Source organism: Sciurus vulgaris (assembly GCF_902686455.1).
Source record: "Sciurus vulgaris genome assembly, chromosome: 1".
In the NCBI taxonomy this organism is placed as follows: domain Eukaryota; kingdom Metazoa; phylum Chordata; class Mammalia; order Rodentia; family Sciuridae; genus Sciurus; species Sciurus vulgaris.
The window spans coordinates 132,332,164-132,349,934 of NC_136461.1; the positions used below are offsets into that span (position 1 = coordinate 132,332,164).

Sequence of the window (17,771 nt, forward strand, 5' to 3'; positions counted from 1 at the left end):
ATTTCTTTTCTGCATTAATGAGATAATTGTGTGGTGTTTGTATTTCATTCTGATAATATGCTTTATTGTATCAATTGATTTTTTTTTTTTTTTTTTGTTTTTGAGAAAAAGGAAAAAGAAGTTTTATTGCTTTGCTACCCAAGGAGAAGCACAGGGGACTCCTGCCCTATGGGCCATGATCCTGCCCATCATGGGGAACAGGGGTATTTTAAAGAGGAGATTCCAAGGCTACATTCCATTTGTCCTCTGCTGGAGTTGTAACTCACTTCTTAATTTGGGAGACAGTCATTTATGAGATCTTCTGGGTCATGCCCAAATCTGAATTACTTTGTTCCTGTGGTGGGTATGTACTCAAGGACATATAACTCTGCCTAGGATAGGGAAGAAAGGTAATCCTGTTTCGCCAAGATTAGGGAGGTGGAGAGACTAGGGAGAGGGAAGGAGAGAGGAAGAGAAAGAAACATGTCCTATTGTAAACACAAGTTGCAGTGGCAGAGCAGCAATTGATTTTTATGTGTTGAACCATCCTTGCATATCTGGGTATAAACCCAACCTAGTCATGAGGTGAGTATTGGAGGTAGGGAGGAGCTTAGGTGGGTAAAATGTCACCAGTGTTTCTACTGGCTGCAGTGAGGTTCTTTTGCCTTTGGGCTTACCTGGGTACAGACACCTCTTAACTGATTTCTGCAGTTCTTACAAGGACACTTGTTCTGCATTTGTTATTATAATGGTATCTCTCTGGGAAAATGTGGGTCTTGGTTTTCCTTTTGCACTGTCATGTTGATGTCCTATGGGCACCCAAGTGAAACAACAATACTGCGTTTCAATTTATACATTGGATCCCTGAATGAATATGTCAATTAATTTGGAGACTCCAGTTCACTTTTCTTGTGCATTTGTCTTCTTCTCATATGGAAAATAAAAGTTCCTCTGATTAGAATAATAAGGCGATAGATCACTATTACTCTGATTCCTCTAACATTGTTCTCTTTCTCCAATTTCAGCAATATTAGCTCTTTAAGAGTTTCTTTAAAAAAAGGAAGGATGAAATTTTGGGTAAAAAAATGCAAGCAACCCTCATTTTATTATACCATTGCAATTTTTTATAAACTGAAGGCCTGTTGTCACCTTGCATTAAACAAGACCGTAGATGCTTTTTCTAATGATGTGCTTTCACCTTGTATCACTGTGTCAAGGATTGGTATTTGATAATATTCCAAACTTCTTCTTACTATATCTTTTATGGTGACATATGATCAGTGATCTTTAATGTTACTCTTGTCCTTGTTCTGGGACATCACAAACTGGCCCATATATAGTGATGCATGAACGTGTGTGTGTGTTGACCACTCCACCAACCAGTCATTCCTTCCTCTCCTTAGGTTTCCCTATTCTTCACAACACAAAAGTATTGAATACACAATTGTATTGAACACAATACAAAAGTATTGAAATTCGACCCACTAGTAAAGCTACATAAATGTTCAACTGAAAAAAAGTCATACATCCTCTCATTAGAAATGAGTAAGAAAAATCTGGAAATGAGTAAGCTTATTGAGGAAGGGATGTTAAAAGCCAAAACAGGCTGAATGTTAGGCCTCTAGCTTCAGTTAGCCCTGCTGTGAATGCAAAGGAAAAGTTCTTGAAGGAAATGAAAAGTGTTGGTCCAGTGAACACACAGATGATAAGAATGAAATAACCTTATTGCTGACATGAAAAAAGTTTTAATAGTCTAGATAGTGTTAGGTCGGATTTAAATGGCTGCTTGGGAGTGAGCAGCACAACTAGCGACCCACTGCAAGCCGGGAAAGCAAGGCGGCGTGCAGCGAGCCAGAGCGACCAACCAAACGAGGACAGATAAACCCCACTGACCCTTACCTTTACCTACCACTCAGCAGTACCCCCGCCTATTCCGGCCTATAAAGACCCTGGGCAGCCAGGGCCACGTGCAATTTTCTCTGGCTCTCCATCCTCACCTTTACCCCGGAGGGCTGGGAATTCCTCCCGCCAGGAACCAAAATCCAATAAAGCTGGGTTTGGCCACTTTTGTCACTCCTGTTTGGCCGCCAGCCGATGAGCTTACAGACAGATCAAATTGGTCACAATATTTTATAAAGCCAAAACCTAGTCTAGAACAAGGACCTAACTTTCTTAAATTCTATAAAGGCAAGTGAGGAAGTTCCAGAAGAAAAGTTTTCCGATTTTCTTCCCCCACTGGTACAGAAGATTGAACGCAAGGGCAGTCTACCCTAAGCTACATCCCCAGTCTTGTTTTTATTAAAAAAAAAAAGTTATTTATTTATTTTTATTGGTGCATTATAATTATACAAAATGTGGGATTACCAGCCCTTTTTATTTTTTATTTTGAGACAAGTTCTCCCTAAGTTTCCAAGGCTGGCTTTCAACTTGTGATTCTCCTGTCTCAGCTTCTTTAGTGGCTGGGATTATAGGCATGTACCATCATGCCCGGCAGCAGAAAAAATTGAAGCTAGCGTTAAGATTTAATGAAAGTAGTTGTCTGTATAACATAAAAATGCAAGATTCTGATGTGGAAGTTGCAGCTAGTTATCCTTAAAATATCTAGCTGAGATCATTCACAAAGATTATCAGTTATATTATGATAAACATTTAATTGAAGATTTCAAGGTAGACTATGAGAAACCTTATACTGGAAGAAGATGCCATTGACATTTTCCATAGATATAAGTCAATGTCTGTCTTCAAAGCTTTAAAGGACAGAATGATTCTCTTGTTAGGGGCTAATGCTATTGGTGACTTAAAGTTGAAGTCAGTGCTTATTCACTATTCTGAAAATCCTAAAGCTCTTCAGAACCATACAGAATTTGCCTGTGCTCTGTAAATGGAACAGGAAAGCCTGAGTAATAGTACATCTGTTTACAACATAGATTACTGGATATTTTAAGCCTGCTGTTCAGATAAAAGTTTCTCTTAAAATGTTGCTCATTGACAATGCCGTCATTCATCCAAGTGTTCTGAGGGAGATGTACAATAAGATTAATCTTGTTTTCATGTCTGCTAACATAATATCCATTCTGCAGCTCATGAATCAAGGAATGATTTCAACTTTTAAATCTTATTATCTAAGAAATCCTTGAGCCTATAGCCATAGATAGTGAGTCCTCTGTTGGATCTAGGCAAAGTAAATTGAAAATCTTCTGGAAATGATTCACCATTCTAAATGCCAGCACGAACATTGGTGACTCATGGAAGAATTTCAAAATATTAACATTAACAGAAGTTGCTTCTAACAGTCATGGGCGACTGAGAGGTTTAAGACCTCAGTGGAGGAAATAACTGCATATGTAGTAGAAATAGCAAGAAAATTAAAAGTAAAATCTGAAAATGTAACTGAATTGCTGAAATCAAATGATAAAAGCTTAAAGGATGAGAAAAGAAGTGTGTGTGTGTGTGTGTGTGTTTTGAGATGGAATCTACTCTTGGTGAAGATACTGTGAACATTGTTGAAATGACAATAAAGGATTTAGAATATTACATAAACTTAGTTGATAAAACACTAGTATATTTGGAGAGGGATGATTCTAACTTTTAAGGAAGTTCTACTGTGAGTAATATGTTCAACTTGTGATTCATCAATAGCATTGCATGATACAGAGAAATCTTTTATGAGAGGAGGTAAAACTTCATTTTTTTTGACTTTTTTATTATTAAAATCTTTTTTATTTTTACAGACTGCATTTTGATTCATTGTACACAAATGGGGTACAACTTTTCATTTTTATGGTTGTACACAATGTAGATTCACACCATTCAGGTAATCATACATTTACATAGGGTAATACTGTTTCATTCTACTATCTTTCTGTCCTCCACCCCCTCCCACCCCATTTTCCTCTACACCTTCCAAAGTTCCTTCATTCTTCTCTCCCCCTCCCTTCACTCCCCCTCATTATATATTGTCATGCACTTATCAGAGAAAACATTCGGCCTCTGCTTTTTTGTCCTTGGCCTATTTCACTTAGCATGATATTTTCCAACTTTATCCATTTACCAGCAAATGCCATAATTTTATCTTTATGGCTAATATTCCATTGTGTGTGTGTGTGTGTGTATATATATATATATATATATATATATATATACATATATATATATATTACAGTTTCTTTATCCATTCATCAATTGAAGAGCATCTAGGTTGGTTCCACAATCTAGCTATTGTGAATCTTAAGATATTACCACTGCTACCCCAGCCTTCTGCAAAACTATCCTGATCAGGTAGCAGCCATCAACAAGATAAGACCTCCTACCAGCAAAAAGATTATTTTGGCTCAGATGATCATTAGCATTTGTTAAAAACAAACTGTTTTTCAGTTAAGGCATGTGCATATTTTAGACATAATGCTATTGCATATTTAATAAACTATTGTTTTTTTTATTTATTTTTTTTGCGGTGCTGGGGATTGAACTCAGGACCTTGTACTTACAAGGCAAGCACTCTACCAACTGAGCTATCTCCCCAGCCCTAAACTATTGTTTAATATAAACAACACTTTTTTATTTTTTTGAGATGGGGTCTCACTCTGTTGTCAAAGTTAGCTTTGAACTCCTGGGTTCAAGCAGTCCTTCTGCTTCAACCTCCCCAGTAGCTGCAGCCACCACATCTTGTCTACTGTTAACATAAGTTTTATATGCACTGGGTAAACAAAAAATCCACATGACTGGTTTCATTGTGATATTTGCTTTATTGCGATATTTGCTTTATTGCAATAGCCTAGAACCAAATCTGAAATATCTCTGAGGTGTGCCTTTAGTGGAGAAAAGTTATTAATCTTTAGAGGGGTATTTTTAAGTTAACAATACTAGAAAATAAATCAAACTTCTCTCAATGATTACTGCTTATCAATTCTGTTTCTGTAAGAGTCAGGTGTGCAGAAACAGCACTGGTGTGAAAAATCCAAAGGATGGAATTGTGTTCCTGAGTACATAGAACAGGAATCGGATTCTTTTCTCCTTCTGGAAGTCCACACCATGAATATTAGATCCTTTGTTATTGTCCCACAGTTGCCTTAGGCTGGTGTTATCTTTTTCTTTCTTTCCTTTTTTTTTTTTGTCCCCCAGTATTGGGGATTGAACCCAGGGGTGCTTAACCACTGAGCCACATCCCCATCACTTTTTATTCGTATTTTATTTTATTTTAGTTTTTTTATTTTAAAAAATTTTTTACAGAATGCATTTTGATTTTTTGTACACAAATGGGGTTCATCATTTCGGTTCTATGGTTGTACGTGATGTAGATTCACACCATTCGTGTAATCATACATGTACATAGGGTAATGATGTCTGTCTCATTCCACCATTTTTCATACCCCCCTCCCTCTCATTTCCTTCTACATAATCTAAAGTTCCTCCATTCTTCTCTCACTCCCCATCCCCCCACCCCCATTATATATCATCATCCATTTATCAGGGAAAACATTTGGCCTTTGGTTTTTGGGATTGTCTTATTTCACTTAGCATGATATTCTCCAATTCCATCCATTTATCTGCAAATGCCATAATATTATTCTTCTTTATGGCTGTAATATTCCATTGCATATATATACCACTGTTTCTTTATCCATTCATCTATTGAAGGGCATCTAGGTTGGTTCCTCAATCTGGCTATTGTGAATTGAGCTGCTATAAACATTGATGTGGCTGAGTTACTGTAGTATGCTAATGTTAAGTCCTTTGGGTATAAACCAAGGAGTTGAGACAGGGTCTTGCTAAGTTGCTAGGGTTCACTAAATTCCTGAGGCTGGCTTTGAACTTGCAATCCTCCTGCCTCAGCAATCCTCCTGCCTTGCAATCCTCCTGAGTTGCTGGGATTACAGGCATGTTCCACCATGCCCTTATATGGCCATTTTTTTAAAAAAGGTAATTTTCTATCTTTTTGTTCACTGGTGTTTTCCTCTGTGCTTTCCATTCTACTCTTGAGACTAGTCAGTGGCTTAAAATTTGTTTAGTGTGCTTTTTTCAATTCTAAAGTTTTTGTCTGAATCTTTTTAAAGTTTTCTATTTTATTGCTAAGACTTTGCAATTGTCTCTTCTTTTCCTTTTCCTATGTGAGTTGAGATTTTTGTGATTCTTAATAATATGAGTAATATCCTGAATATTTTACATGTTATTATATGAAACATTGGTTCTTATTTAAATCCTGTGGAGAATGTTCTTATTTTTATTTTAGCATACATATGACTTCTGGTTAGTTTCAGGTCACAGATTCCAACCTGTCTTCTGTGGGCTGTTTCCAATGTCTGTTCAGTTTTTTAAAGACTTTATGGTTCCCTAGATCCTCTTTTTGGTCCTTGGCTGAAAAACTGGCATTTTTGTTATCCTATTGTGTTGTGGACTTCTGCAGTCTTCTGTGTCTAGGGCTAAGCAGTGGCAGAACAGAGAAAGTAAAGAAAGCAGTGGGGGTGACCCTACCCCATTGTAGCCTAGTTTCACTGAATTGAAGGGAAGGTTCTTCAGAGTATTGGTTCCTGTGTGCTATTGTTTTTAGACACTGATGTGTAGGAGAATAGAGAATGAAGTATAAGAAAAATAGTCCCCAGGGAACTTCTGTTCTTCTACCTGCCCTCCTGCCATGTGTGTGGGGAGATGTCTATGGTAAATTGAAGCTTTTGTTATTGCATCGGGGATGAAACAGAAGTCCAGGTCTCAGCCAAGCCCAGGTCTCAACCATAGGGAAGGCAGGAAGGGAAAATGGGGAGATCCCAGAAGGGACTCGCACCTGGTCCCCACCTGTAGCTGAACTGGCCCCATGATCTCTATACACACCCTTTGAATGACCTGAAAAAATAACAAGGAGAAAGGGAGAGTAATGGGCTCTGAATTTTTGCAGTTTTTCTTATCTACGACCCTTCCCCTGGCTGCCCAAGGTCTCCCTCCAGCTGAAACCAATACATTTTTCTGCTAGGACTCAGCCCCTCTAAACCCTATAAAACCCAGGCCCTTATTGTAGACAGTTGCCATCCCCACCTCGCACCCCCCCCCCCCCCCCCGCCCCCGCCGCCTTGAAAATGTGCCCCTGTGCTGCTTAATAAAGCATGGGGATCCATGGAGGTCTTTCATAGAAATGAAGGGGTGAGAAGGTAGAATGACTTGACTTTACCTTTTCTATGTCTTGGGAATTCCCATTTTTGCTACCTTACCAGGAACTAGAGAGTTTCTTCTGAGTCCTTTGTATCTGAGCTCTAGGGAACGCTTCCAGGTTTCTCACACACTGAATCCAGGCTGGAGGACCGTGGAGGAAGCTAAGTGTGTTTCTTTGCATTCTGGTCTTCTTTCCCAGTCTTCCTGGTACTATGCACTCACAGTCTTTTTTTTTTTTTTTTTTTTTTTGGGTGCTGGGGATCGAACTCATGGCCTTGTGCTTGCAAAGCAAGCACTCTACCAACTGAGCTATCTCCTTAGCCCCTATGCGTTCACAGTCTTTGCATAGCTGTTGCATGCATTCTGTTAAGTTGTCATACCTGCATTGTGTTACAACTTATCTAGAACTGGAACTGTTGATTAGATTTACATTCTTAATTTTCAGTTATATGAGTAATGCTTGACACCTAAACCTTATTTTTCTTTTGTTATAAGTGACAAGATATGAAGTGTTCGTGGCAACAGGCGAGCTATGGAATGCTGGAACAGTAGCTAATGTCTACATTTCTATCTATGGGGAAAAAGGAGACACAGGATCCAGACAACTATTTAGATCAAAGAACTCCTTTAATTTTTTAAGAGGACAAGTAAGTAAACAAAAATTTCTTTCTTTGATTTAAAAAAGATTTTTCACTGTGGTACCAAAACAAAACAAAACAAAACCACAAAATAAAATTTCCCATCTTTATCATTTTTAAGCAGATTTTAAGTGCATTTTTAAGGGCACAGTCTAGTAGTGTTCAGAACACAGATGGTACATGGCTTATAATGGTTTGACATACAAAATTTCAACTTTACCAGAAAAGCAGTGTGCAAGCAATATGCATCAAGTAGAAATCTTACTTTGAATTTTGATCTTTTCTTGAGCTAGCAACCTGTGGTAAGGTGCTCTATTATGATGCTGAATAGTAGCAGTGAACCACAGCTCCTCAAAGTCACATTATCAGGAGCACAAGCTACTGAAACTCTATCTGCAGTGTTTGGCTGAGCTCTGATGCTCAGTAGGATAAATTTTCAACTCAGTATTTTCAAGTTACAGTGGATTTATTGGGATGTAACCCCACTATAAGTCAAGAAGCATCTGTATTCACATTGTTGTGCAGCAGATCTCTAGAATATTTCTGTCTTCCCAAACTGGAAATCTATAACCATTCAATAATAATTACCCAGTTCCTCTTTCCTGCAGTCCCAGCTAACCACCACTCTTTCCTTTCATAGGAATTTGACTACTTTCGATACTTCATATCATATAGCAATTATCTTTTTGTGACTTTTTTTGATTAGCACGATGTCCATGTTGTAGCATGTTAGAGGATTTTCTTCCTTTTTACTGAATAATTATATTCCATTGCACTTATATGCACACTACATTCTGTTTATTGATTAATGTTCATCTGGCAATGGACATTTGGATTGCCTCTACCACTTGGTAGAAAAATGCGGCTACATACATGGAGTACAAATATCTCTTTGAGATTATTCTTTCAATTATTTTGGATATATTCCTGGAAGTGAGATTGCTGTATTACATTACAGTTTATTTTAAATTTTTTGAAAGAACAAGGGAATATTTAAGAATATAGTATAATCACAAAAATTAACCCAAAGTTTTATGTACTTTTCTTGATTAATTTTCTGCTGCCCTAAAAAACTCTTTTAATTTTGACTTGAAGTACATGTATAACCAATTGAATTGTGCATATTCTGATCAAGCCTATGAAACATTCCCACCACACAGTCTCAGATTAATTCATAAGCTTCCTCGTGATCTGCACCCCACCCACGCCCTACTCCTGTCTCCCCTGCCACCTTTCCTCCTGCTCATCCCACCCACCCACATTGTCCTGGAGCTGTTCCCCAACATACCCAACGCTTGAATACCTTGGGCCTCTGCAGTTATGCCTGGGATGTTTGGTCGCACTTAAGCACCTCTTATAGACTCTAGGAATAATTGCCTGTATTCAGTCCTAGCCCCATTGTTCTGAGCCTACAATCTTGGCCAAGTTGCTATTCCTCTCCGTGCCTTAGTTTCCTCACTTATAAAAATCAAAATGATAACTTGAGGTCTAGTATTGTGGCGCTTCTTGCTTTGCTTTGTTTACTCTGTTGTCTCTTTTTTTCCAAATGAATTTCATAACTGCTTTTTCTAGTTCTGAGAAGAATGTCATTGGAATTTTGATGGAACTTGTGTTGAATCTGCATATCACTTTTGGTAGTATGGCATTTTGACAATATTAACTCTGCTTAGCCAAGAACATGGGAGATCTTTTCATCTTCAAAGATCTTCTTCAATTTCTTTAGTGTTCTATATTTCTTATTGTAGAGGATCTTCACCTCTTTTGTTAGATTGATTCTCAAGTATTGTATTTTTTTTTTTTGAGGCTATTATGAATGGGATAGTTTTCCTATTTTCTTTTACAGCAGATTAATCACTGGAGTATAGGAATGAGATTGATTTATTAGTATTGATCTTGTATCCTACTATTTGTTAAATTCATTTGTGAGCTCTAAAAGTCTTCTGGTAAAGTTTTTTGGGTCTTCAAAATATAGGGTCATGTCTTCAGCAAACACAATTTGAGCTCTTCTTTTCCTGTTTGAATCCCTTTAATTTCCTTTTCTTGCTTGCTTGCTCTGACTAGTTTCAGGGACTATATTGAATAGGAATGACTGAAGTGGGAATCCTTTTCCTGTTCCTAATTTTAGAGGAAATGCTTTCAATTTTTTTTTTTTTTTTTTTTTTTTTTGCTTCAGTATAATGCTGACCTTGGGTTTGTCATGTATAGCTTTTACAATGTTGTGCTAAGTTCCTTCTGTCCATAATTTCTCTGGTGTTTTAAACATGATTGGTTGCTATACTTTTTCAAAAACTTTTTCTACATCTATTGAGATTTTATGCATCTATGTGATTCTTGTCCTTAAGTCTATTTCTGTGATAAATTACACCTATTCGTTTCTCTATACTGAACCAACCTTGCATCCCTTAGATGAAACCCACTTGATCGTGGTGCACTATCTTTTTAATGTGTTTTTGTGTGTAGTTTGCCAGTATTGTATTTGAATTTTTGCATTTATGTTCATAAAAGATATTGGTCTGAAGTTTTCTTTCCTTGATATGTCTTTGTCTGGTTTTGGTATCAGGGTGATACTAGCTTTGTAGAATGAGTTTGGCAATGTTACCTCCTTTTCTATTTTATGGAATAACTTGAGGAGGATTGGTATTATTTCTTTTTTAAAGGTCTGGTAGAACTTGGCTGAGAATCCATCCAGTCCTAGGCCTTTCTTTGTTGGGAGGCTTTTTACAGTTGCTTCATTTTCATTACTTGATATTGAACTGTTTAAGTTTTTTATATGCTTATGGTTCAATTTATATCACATGTCTTCAGGAATTTGTTAATATCTTCAAGAATTTCTAGTTTATTAGAGTATAAATTTTCAAAATTATTTACAATGATCCTCTGGATTTCAGTAGTGTCTGTGGTGATATTTACTTTTTCATCTCAAATTTCATAAATTTGAGTTTTTGCTCTCTTTCATTGGGTTAGTTTGGCTAAGGGTTTTTCAATCTTGTTTGTCTTTCAAAAAAAATTGTTTCATTGATCTTTTGTATTTTTTTTTATTCTCAATTTCATTGATTTCAGCTCTGATTTTAATTATTTCCCATTTTCTACTGCTTTTGATGTTGGTTTATTCTTCTTTTTATAGGGCCTTGAGATGTAATGTTAGATTATTTGTTTGATATCTTTCTATTTTTTTAATGTATGAACTCAATGCTATGAATTTTTCTCTTAGAACTGCCTTCTTACTGTCCCAGAGATTTTGATATATCACTATTCTCATTTATTTCTAAGAACTTTTAAAAATTTCCTCCCCTGATTTATTTTTCTACCCATTCATCATTCAAAAGTGTATTATTTTCCAGGTATGGTGGCACACCCCTGTAATCCCAGTGGCTCAGGAGGCTGTGACAGGAGGGTTGTGAGTTCAAATCAGCCTCCACAAAAATAGCAAGGCACTAAGCAACTCAGTGAGACCCTGTCTCTAAATAAAATACAAAATAGAGTTGGGCATGTGGCTCAGTGGTTGAGTGCCTCTGAGTTTAATCCCCAGTAACTCCCCAAATGTGTGTTATTTAATTTTCAGGTATTATAGTGGTTTCTGTTTTTTATTTCATCATTGATTTCTAATTTCATTCCATTATGATATGATGGAATACAAGGTTTCTTTCTTTCTTTCTTTCTTTTTTTCTTTCTTTCTTCTTTTTTAAAAAAATATTCAGCTGGTCTAGTTCAGAAAATGCTCCATGTGCTGCTGAGAAGGAAGTGAATTCAGTTATTGATGGATGGGAAATATTCTATAGATGTCTGTTAGGTACAAATTATTGTATTTTTTAGTTCTATAGAATTTTTGTTTATGTTGGTTGAGCTATCCAGTGATGAGAGAGGTGTGTTAAAATTACCCAGTGTTATTGTATTGTGGCCTATTTGATTCTTAATATTGATAATGGTTTGTTTGATGTATGTAGGTGCTCTGTTGTTTGGGGCATAAATATTTGTGATCATTTTGTCTTGCTGATGTATGTTTCCCTTTAGCAGTATGAAATGTCCTTCTTTATCCCTTCTGACTAACTTGGTTTGAAACCCACTTTGTCTAATATGAGAGTGGAAACCCCTGCTTATTTACACAGTCCATGTGAGCGATATGTTTTTTTCCATCTTTTCACTTTGGTTTATGGATATCTTTGCCTATGAGTGAGTCTCTTAGAGACAGCATATTGTAGGGTCTTGTTTCCTAATCCAATTTGCCTTTCTATGTCTTTTGATTGATGAGTTTAGGTCATTAACATTCAGGGTTATTATTGAGATATGATATGTATTCCTGGTCATTTTGGTTTACTTTTGATTTTTAACTTGACTTAGTTTCTCCTTTGATTGACTATTCCTTTAGTGTTGTTCCTCCCTTTGCTGGTTTTCACTTTTATTTTTTATTTCTTCTTCATGAAATATTTTGCTGAGCATATTCTGTAGTGCAGGATTTCTAGTTGCAAATTCTTATAACTTTTATCTTGGAAGGTTTTTATTTCAACTTCAAATCTGAAGCTCAAATTTTGCTGGATATAGGATTTGTGGTTGCATCTGTTTTCTAGAAGAGCTTGGTATATGTTACTCCATGACCTCCTAGTTTTGAGGGTCTAGGTTGAGAAATCAACTGAGATTGGAATTGGTTTCCCGTATACATAATCTGGTATTTTACTCTCTCAGTCTTTAAAATTCTATCCTTATTCTGTATATTAGGCATTTTCATTATAATGTGCCTTGGTGTGGGTCTGTTGTAATTTTGTACATTTGGGGTTCTATAAGCCTCCCCTATTTGGTTTTCCACTTCATTCTTTAGGTTTGGGAAATTTTCTGATATTATTTCATTGAAAAGATTGTGTATTTTTTTGGTTTGTATCCCTGTACTTTATCTATCCTGACAAATTTTAAATTTGGCCTTTTCATGTTATCCCATAATTCTTAACATCTTCTCTCTGTGATCAACTCTATTTTCAAGATTATACATTTTGTCTTCATTGCCTGATATTCTGTCTTCCAAGTGATCTAGTTTGTTAGTGTTTTCTATTGAATTTTTAATTTGGTTTTCTTAATTTTGAGGATTTATGCTTGTTTTTTTTTTCAGAATCTCTGCCTCTTTATTGAAAAGATCTTTCACTTCCTGTATTTTCTCTCTGATTTAATTTTTTGTTCCATCCTTTACTTTGCAGATCAGTTTAACTATGTACATTCTAAACTCCTCCTCTGATATTTCTTCCAATGTGGCATCAATGGATTCTGTTATCAGAATATCTTGGTTTGTTTTGGGCAATTTGCTTTTTCATGTTGTTCGTGTGTCTACCCATATAACAGTATGGACCTGAGGCAGTAGAGTTTCAACCTATGGACTTATAGTGTCCCTGAAGGTTTCCAGTACCTCACTGGGAGGAAACAAATAATAACAACCACCAATGCAAATAATATACAGTATTAAACAAAATAGTTCCTAATATGATGTCTACAATGTTAATTATCACAATAAACAGAAAAGACATGATCAGTTACTGCCTACAATAAAAATAGCAAGATTGCAAAAGGGTTTATAATTTCAAATCGTGGACAGGGAGAGAACAGAAGTGATATAGGATGTGATGATTATGAGGGAGGAGAGAACAGGAAATGGAAAATTAAAGGAAGCGTGGTGAAAGAACAATAGAGGTTGCTTGTTAGCAGAAGAAAAGAGAGAATCAAGGGAAATAGGAGAAAAAATGAACATATAAAATAAAAATTAAAAAATAGAAGAATGCAAAACAAAACTGAAATATGCTAATCAAACATCCTAATTTACAAAAAACTAATCCATGAAAAATAACTGGCTTTAAAAATGCTTGCCATGATAAAAAAATAGGAATACGTATAAATGTTCATGTACCATTAAGGTCACAATTAAAGGAAAGTAATAATAATAATACAAAAGATCTTGATGAAAAGTTAAGGAATTCTTTCTGTTGGACTTCCAAAGATTCTCAGTTTCTCTTCTCAGCAGTTTTAAGTGGGGTGGTCAGGAGCATGATATTCCACCCTCTGGATTGTTGGAGTGAGAAAGGTAATCCCCACTTTCCATTGAATTTTAAATTTGGTTAATTGAGTCTTTTATTTCCAGAATTTCTGTTTGATTCTTTTTCAGATTCTCTATCGCTTTAATGAAGTGATCTTCCTGTATTTTCTAATTTCACTCCTTACATCTTCTCTTAGCTTATAGAACTTTTTAACTATGAAATTCTAAATTCTTTCTCAGTCATTTCCTCCACTGTGGTTTCCATGGAGTCAACTGTTGAAGCATTATGGGCTGTTTGGAATGGTTTGCTCCCTTGCTTTTTCATATTGTTTGTATATCTTCCCATCTCTTGGCATAGTTCTCACTCTCTCTTTTAAGTAAGGGATTACTTTGTGTGCTTGTTTTTCTTAAGAGTGCTGGGTTGGGTGAATATCCAGGTAATGATATTTTAAGTCATTGTGTGACCTATGCTGGTCCCAATATCAGCACTACTTTGAGATGCCACTGGACCCTATTTACTATAATCACTTCAGAGTCAAGCCTCACACTGTTCAACCTTATGAGAAACAAAAACGTGTTGCTCTTGTTCTCCATGGTTCCTCAAATCCAGATATAAACTTGTAATAAAGTTATGGAATAGGCCAAAAAGTTAGTTATTAAATTTAATAAAATTGCTATAACCTTAAATAAGAACTAAATAAAAGAAGAAAGATTGGGCAAAAATGAGAGGGAAAAAGAAAGGAGAGAAAAGATATAAAAGAACACTTCACATCAATCTAGAAATGGGAAGTGAATGGTGGGTATTTGAAGTAGCAGCAGGCTATACAAGAGGATAAATAGGGGGTAAGAGGACCAAGAATAAATGCATTCTACTGTCATGTACAACTAATTAGAACAAACTAAAAAATTTTAAAAAAAGAATAAACTAAATTGATTCCAATTAATGCTTTAAACCATTAGATGAAATACTTTCCATTGGGTTGAAGACACAATGTTGGCTATTAGGGTAACAACTATCATTCAAGTTAAAGAGTTATTTATATGATCATAGTTGATGTTAGTTGTTTATAGTAAACTATGTCTAGGTGAAGGATATTCTTGTTGAATCTTGATTTGGATTTCACTGGGGTTTGGACATTTTAGCAAATGTCCGTCTTTCTCCAGAGTTGGATCTCTCCAGAGTTGGATCTCTCCAGAGTTGCAGGGGCTTGAGGACCAATTCACTACTTGCTATAATCTCCCACCAGCTGGTTCTGGTTTTTCAGCTCAGGGGCCTGTAACTGACTGCAAGGAGGGTGCAGTGTCATGGCTTGTTTGCTTTTATTATTTGCAGGAATTCAGTATGCAGGCTCTGGAGTGTCCCTGTGATTGCTCTGTGTCACTGTGTACCTGGTCCTCTCTACAAGGTTCTTTTTTTGTGGGGGTGAAGATCCTGGTGACTGTGAGCTCAGGAACTCTGGTTGTGGGTTTTCTGCATGTGTTTTGTGGTGCAGAAGTATTCCGCCAGCCAATGCTGCTCTCAGGGGTGCTGTAGTGAAGAGACTCAGGTGGTTTTACCTGGGCTCTAGTTTCCACTGCCCCGGGTTGTGAATGGTGGGTGGTGGTTCCTTTTGTTTACTATGTTTGATGCAAGGTCCTGCCAGTATCCAGACAGTGCTGTTCTACTCACCAGTTGTGATCATAGGTCAGGCTATGTGTGCTTAAGGCTGGGTGCAGCCACTTACTGTCTTTGCTCTGGTAATTTTCTGCATTCACTGATCTCCCTCCCTCTGGCTATCTTTGTGGGTGCCTTCAGCTTAGGTTTCCTGGGCATACGGGGAACTTATCCTAGCCACCTTCTTTCTGTGGCTCCCACCATCCAGGAACTGGTCTCTGTGTCACTGGATATTCAGGCAGCTTCCCTCTGGTATGGCCCTGTGATCCTGGGACTGTCCCTAGGCTTCCCGTTATGCTTCCCTCCAGTGTAGTCAGAGACTGGTGAATCCACTTTCCTCTGATTGGGGTCAAAGCTGTTTCTTTGCTGTCTCTGTTTGAGTCGAGCAGATGCTGTGCATTTCCTCCCTTGCCCGGGTCACGAGGCTGAGCAGGGTTAGGCTCACTCCCAGCAATGGTTCATTTTGCCTCACTCCCCTTGTTTGTGGTGAGGGTTGTGGGGGGGCTTCAGCAATTTTTGGCTAGTAGTAGTAGTTCCTCTACAAGTTCTTTTTGGCTGAATTCTTAAGAGGTCCTATTGCAGGGGACTTTCCTCCAATTTAATTTGCAGCTGAGTGTAGGAAGATGCTGTACTGATTTAATGGGGTGACTGGTTGGCTGAGAGTTTCACAAGATGGCTGTGGACCCCCAGCCTAGTTTTCTTTTCATGATTGGTTGTGAGCTTGTTTGCTCTGGTTTAAGTGTGTTACTCTCACATTTTAAGTGGATGAGCTTAAGAATTTTTTCACGCCCTCTCTCTTTTACTCTCTCTGTTGTCCCTCCCCCTTCTTCTATCCTGGTTAGGGTTTGGGGTTAGGGAGTTCTGAGTTTATTTTACTCTGGTAAACTATCTTCAAATCTCTCCAGGTATCAGACTTTCTAAAATTGAATCTTAGAGCATTTATTTTGTCACCCACCTCTCAATTTTGCTTTTCTTTTGCCGCCTCCTTTCCGTGTTGGGAGCTTGGGACTTGCTGCCTAGCTCATCTCTGCTGTCTTTAGCAGAAACTCTATTTTTAATTTTTTAAGCAACTGCGATATTATTATTATTATTGGTGCTGGGGATTGAATCCAGGGCCTCACCCATGTTAGGCAGGTGCTCTATCACTGAGCTATATCCTTAGCTGTAACAGTTGTGATATTGGTTATATCATTTTAAAGTCCAACAGAGCACAAGGGTCCTAATTTTTTCACATCCTTGCCAACATTTGTTAATTTTTAAAAACCATAACCATTAGAGTGAATATGGGTGATATCTAATTGTGGTTTTGATTTGCATTTCTCTAATTACTAGTGACATTGAGCATCTTTCATATACTTGTTGGAATTTGCATATCATTGTTAGAGAAATTTAATTCAAATCCTTTGCCAACTTTTCAATAGGTCTGTTCTTTTTTTGTTGTTGTTGTTGAATTATAGAAGTGCTTTATATATTCTGGATTTTTTTTTTTTTTTTTTTTTTTTTTTTTTTGGTGGTGCTGGGGATCGAAACCAGGGCCTCATGCTTGCAAGGCAAGCACTCTACCAACTGAGCTTATCTCCCCAGCCCTATATTCTGGATCTTAAACCTTAATTCATTATACTTTTTCTCTTTGTCCCCCGAAGAATGTCAACAAAGAGATGAAAAAGTATGAAAAATAGAGGCTTAAGATCCAGAATCTTTTATTTTGATTTCCCTGTTGATTAAATTACACCTCCATTTCATTACGGCTACTTTGCAGTTTATCTTGTTTTTTCATTTAGAACATATTCCCTTCTTCATTTTCCTTCACTCTCTTTTTTTCTGAACATCAGAGAAGAACTAGCTCTCCCAGTATTTTCAGACTCATTTCATGTAGGAAATGAACTCACCCATAAGCTTGGTCAGGGATTTAGTGTGCTTTTCAAACCTTTGTGTTTGTCCAAGCTGCTTTGTTTTTAATAGCCTCCAAAGGATTAGGGTATGGCAAGTTCATCAGTGCCTCAAAACAAGCAGGCTAGAAGCCAGTTCCTCAAAAACCTGCGGGGAGTGTTGGGATGCTAGATATGTGAGCTAGTTCCTTTTCTCCTCAGGGAAAACCTGAGAGCTCTCCCTGTACTAAGGTCAGAGGAAGGATCTGTGACCAATACCTGCACTAATGTTCAGACCACACATTTTAAGTCCATTACTTGGCTTTTTGTTGTCCCCAGGAGCCTTCTAAATGCATGGTTCCATCAGCTCTCAGAGACAGAGGCATTAGCTGGAGACTTGGTTCTATCTCTGGCGTAAGCCAGGGGAAGGAGCTGCTTGAAGTGTCCATATACCTGTCCAGGTGCTCAGTGGGCTGTGACTG

The 17,771-nt window shown here is 37.2% G+C and overlaps 1 protein-coding gene across 13 annotated transcripts in view; it reads left to right on the plus strand.

Moving 5' to 3' along the window:
* RP1 (RP1 axonemal microtubule associated) overlaps window positions 1-17,771 on the plus strand; it is a 322,403-nt gene that overhangs the window by 93,341 nt on the left and 211,291 nt on the right. For all 13 annotated transcript variants that reach the window (XR_013763185.1, XR_013763186.1, XR_013763187.1 and 10 more), the window contains exon 7: window positions 7,615-7,766. Coding sequence is in view for 9 of the 13 variants with exons in the window: in XM_079136289.1 (XP_078992415.1) it covers window positions 7,615-7,766 (152 nt within the window). In the remaining 4 variants the exon portion in view is untranslated. The remainder of the gene's footprint in view (window positions 1-7,614; window positions 7,767-17,771) is intronic.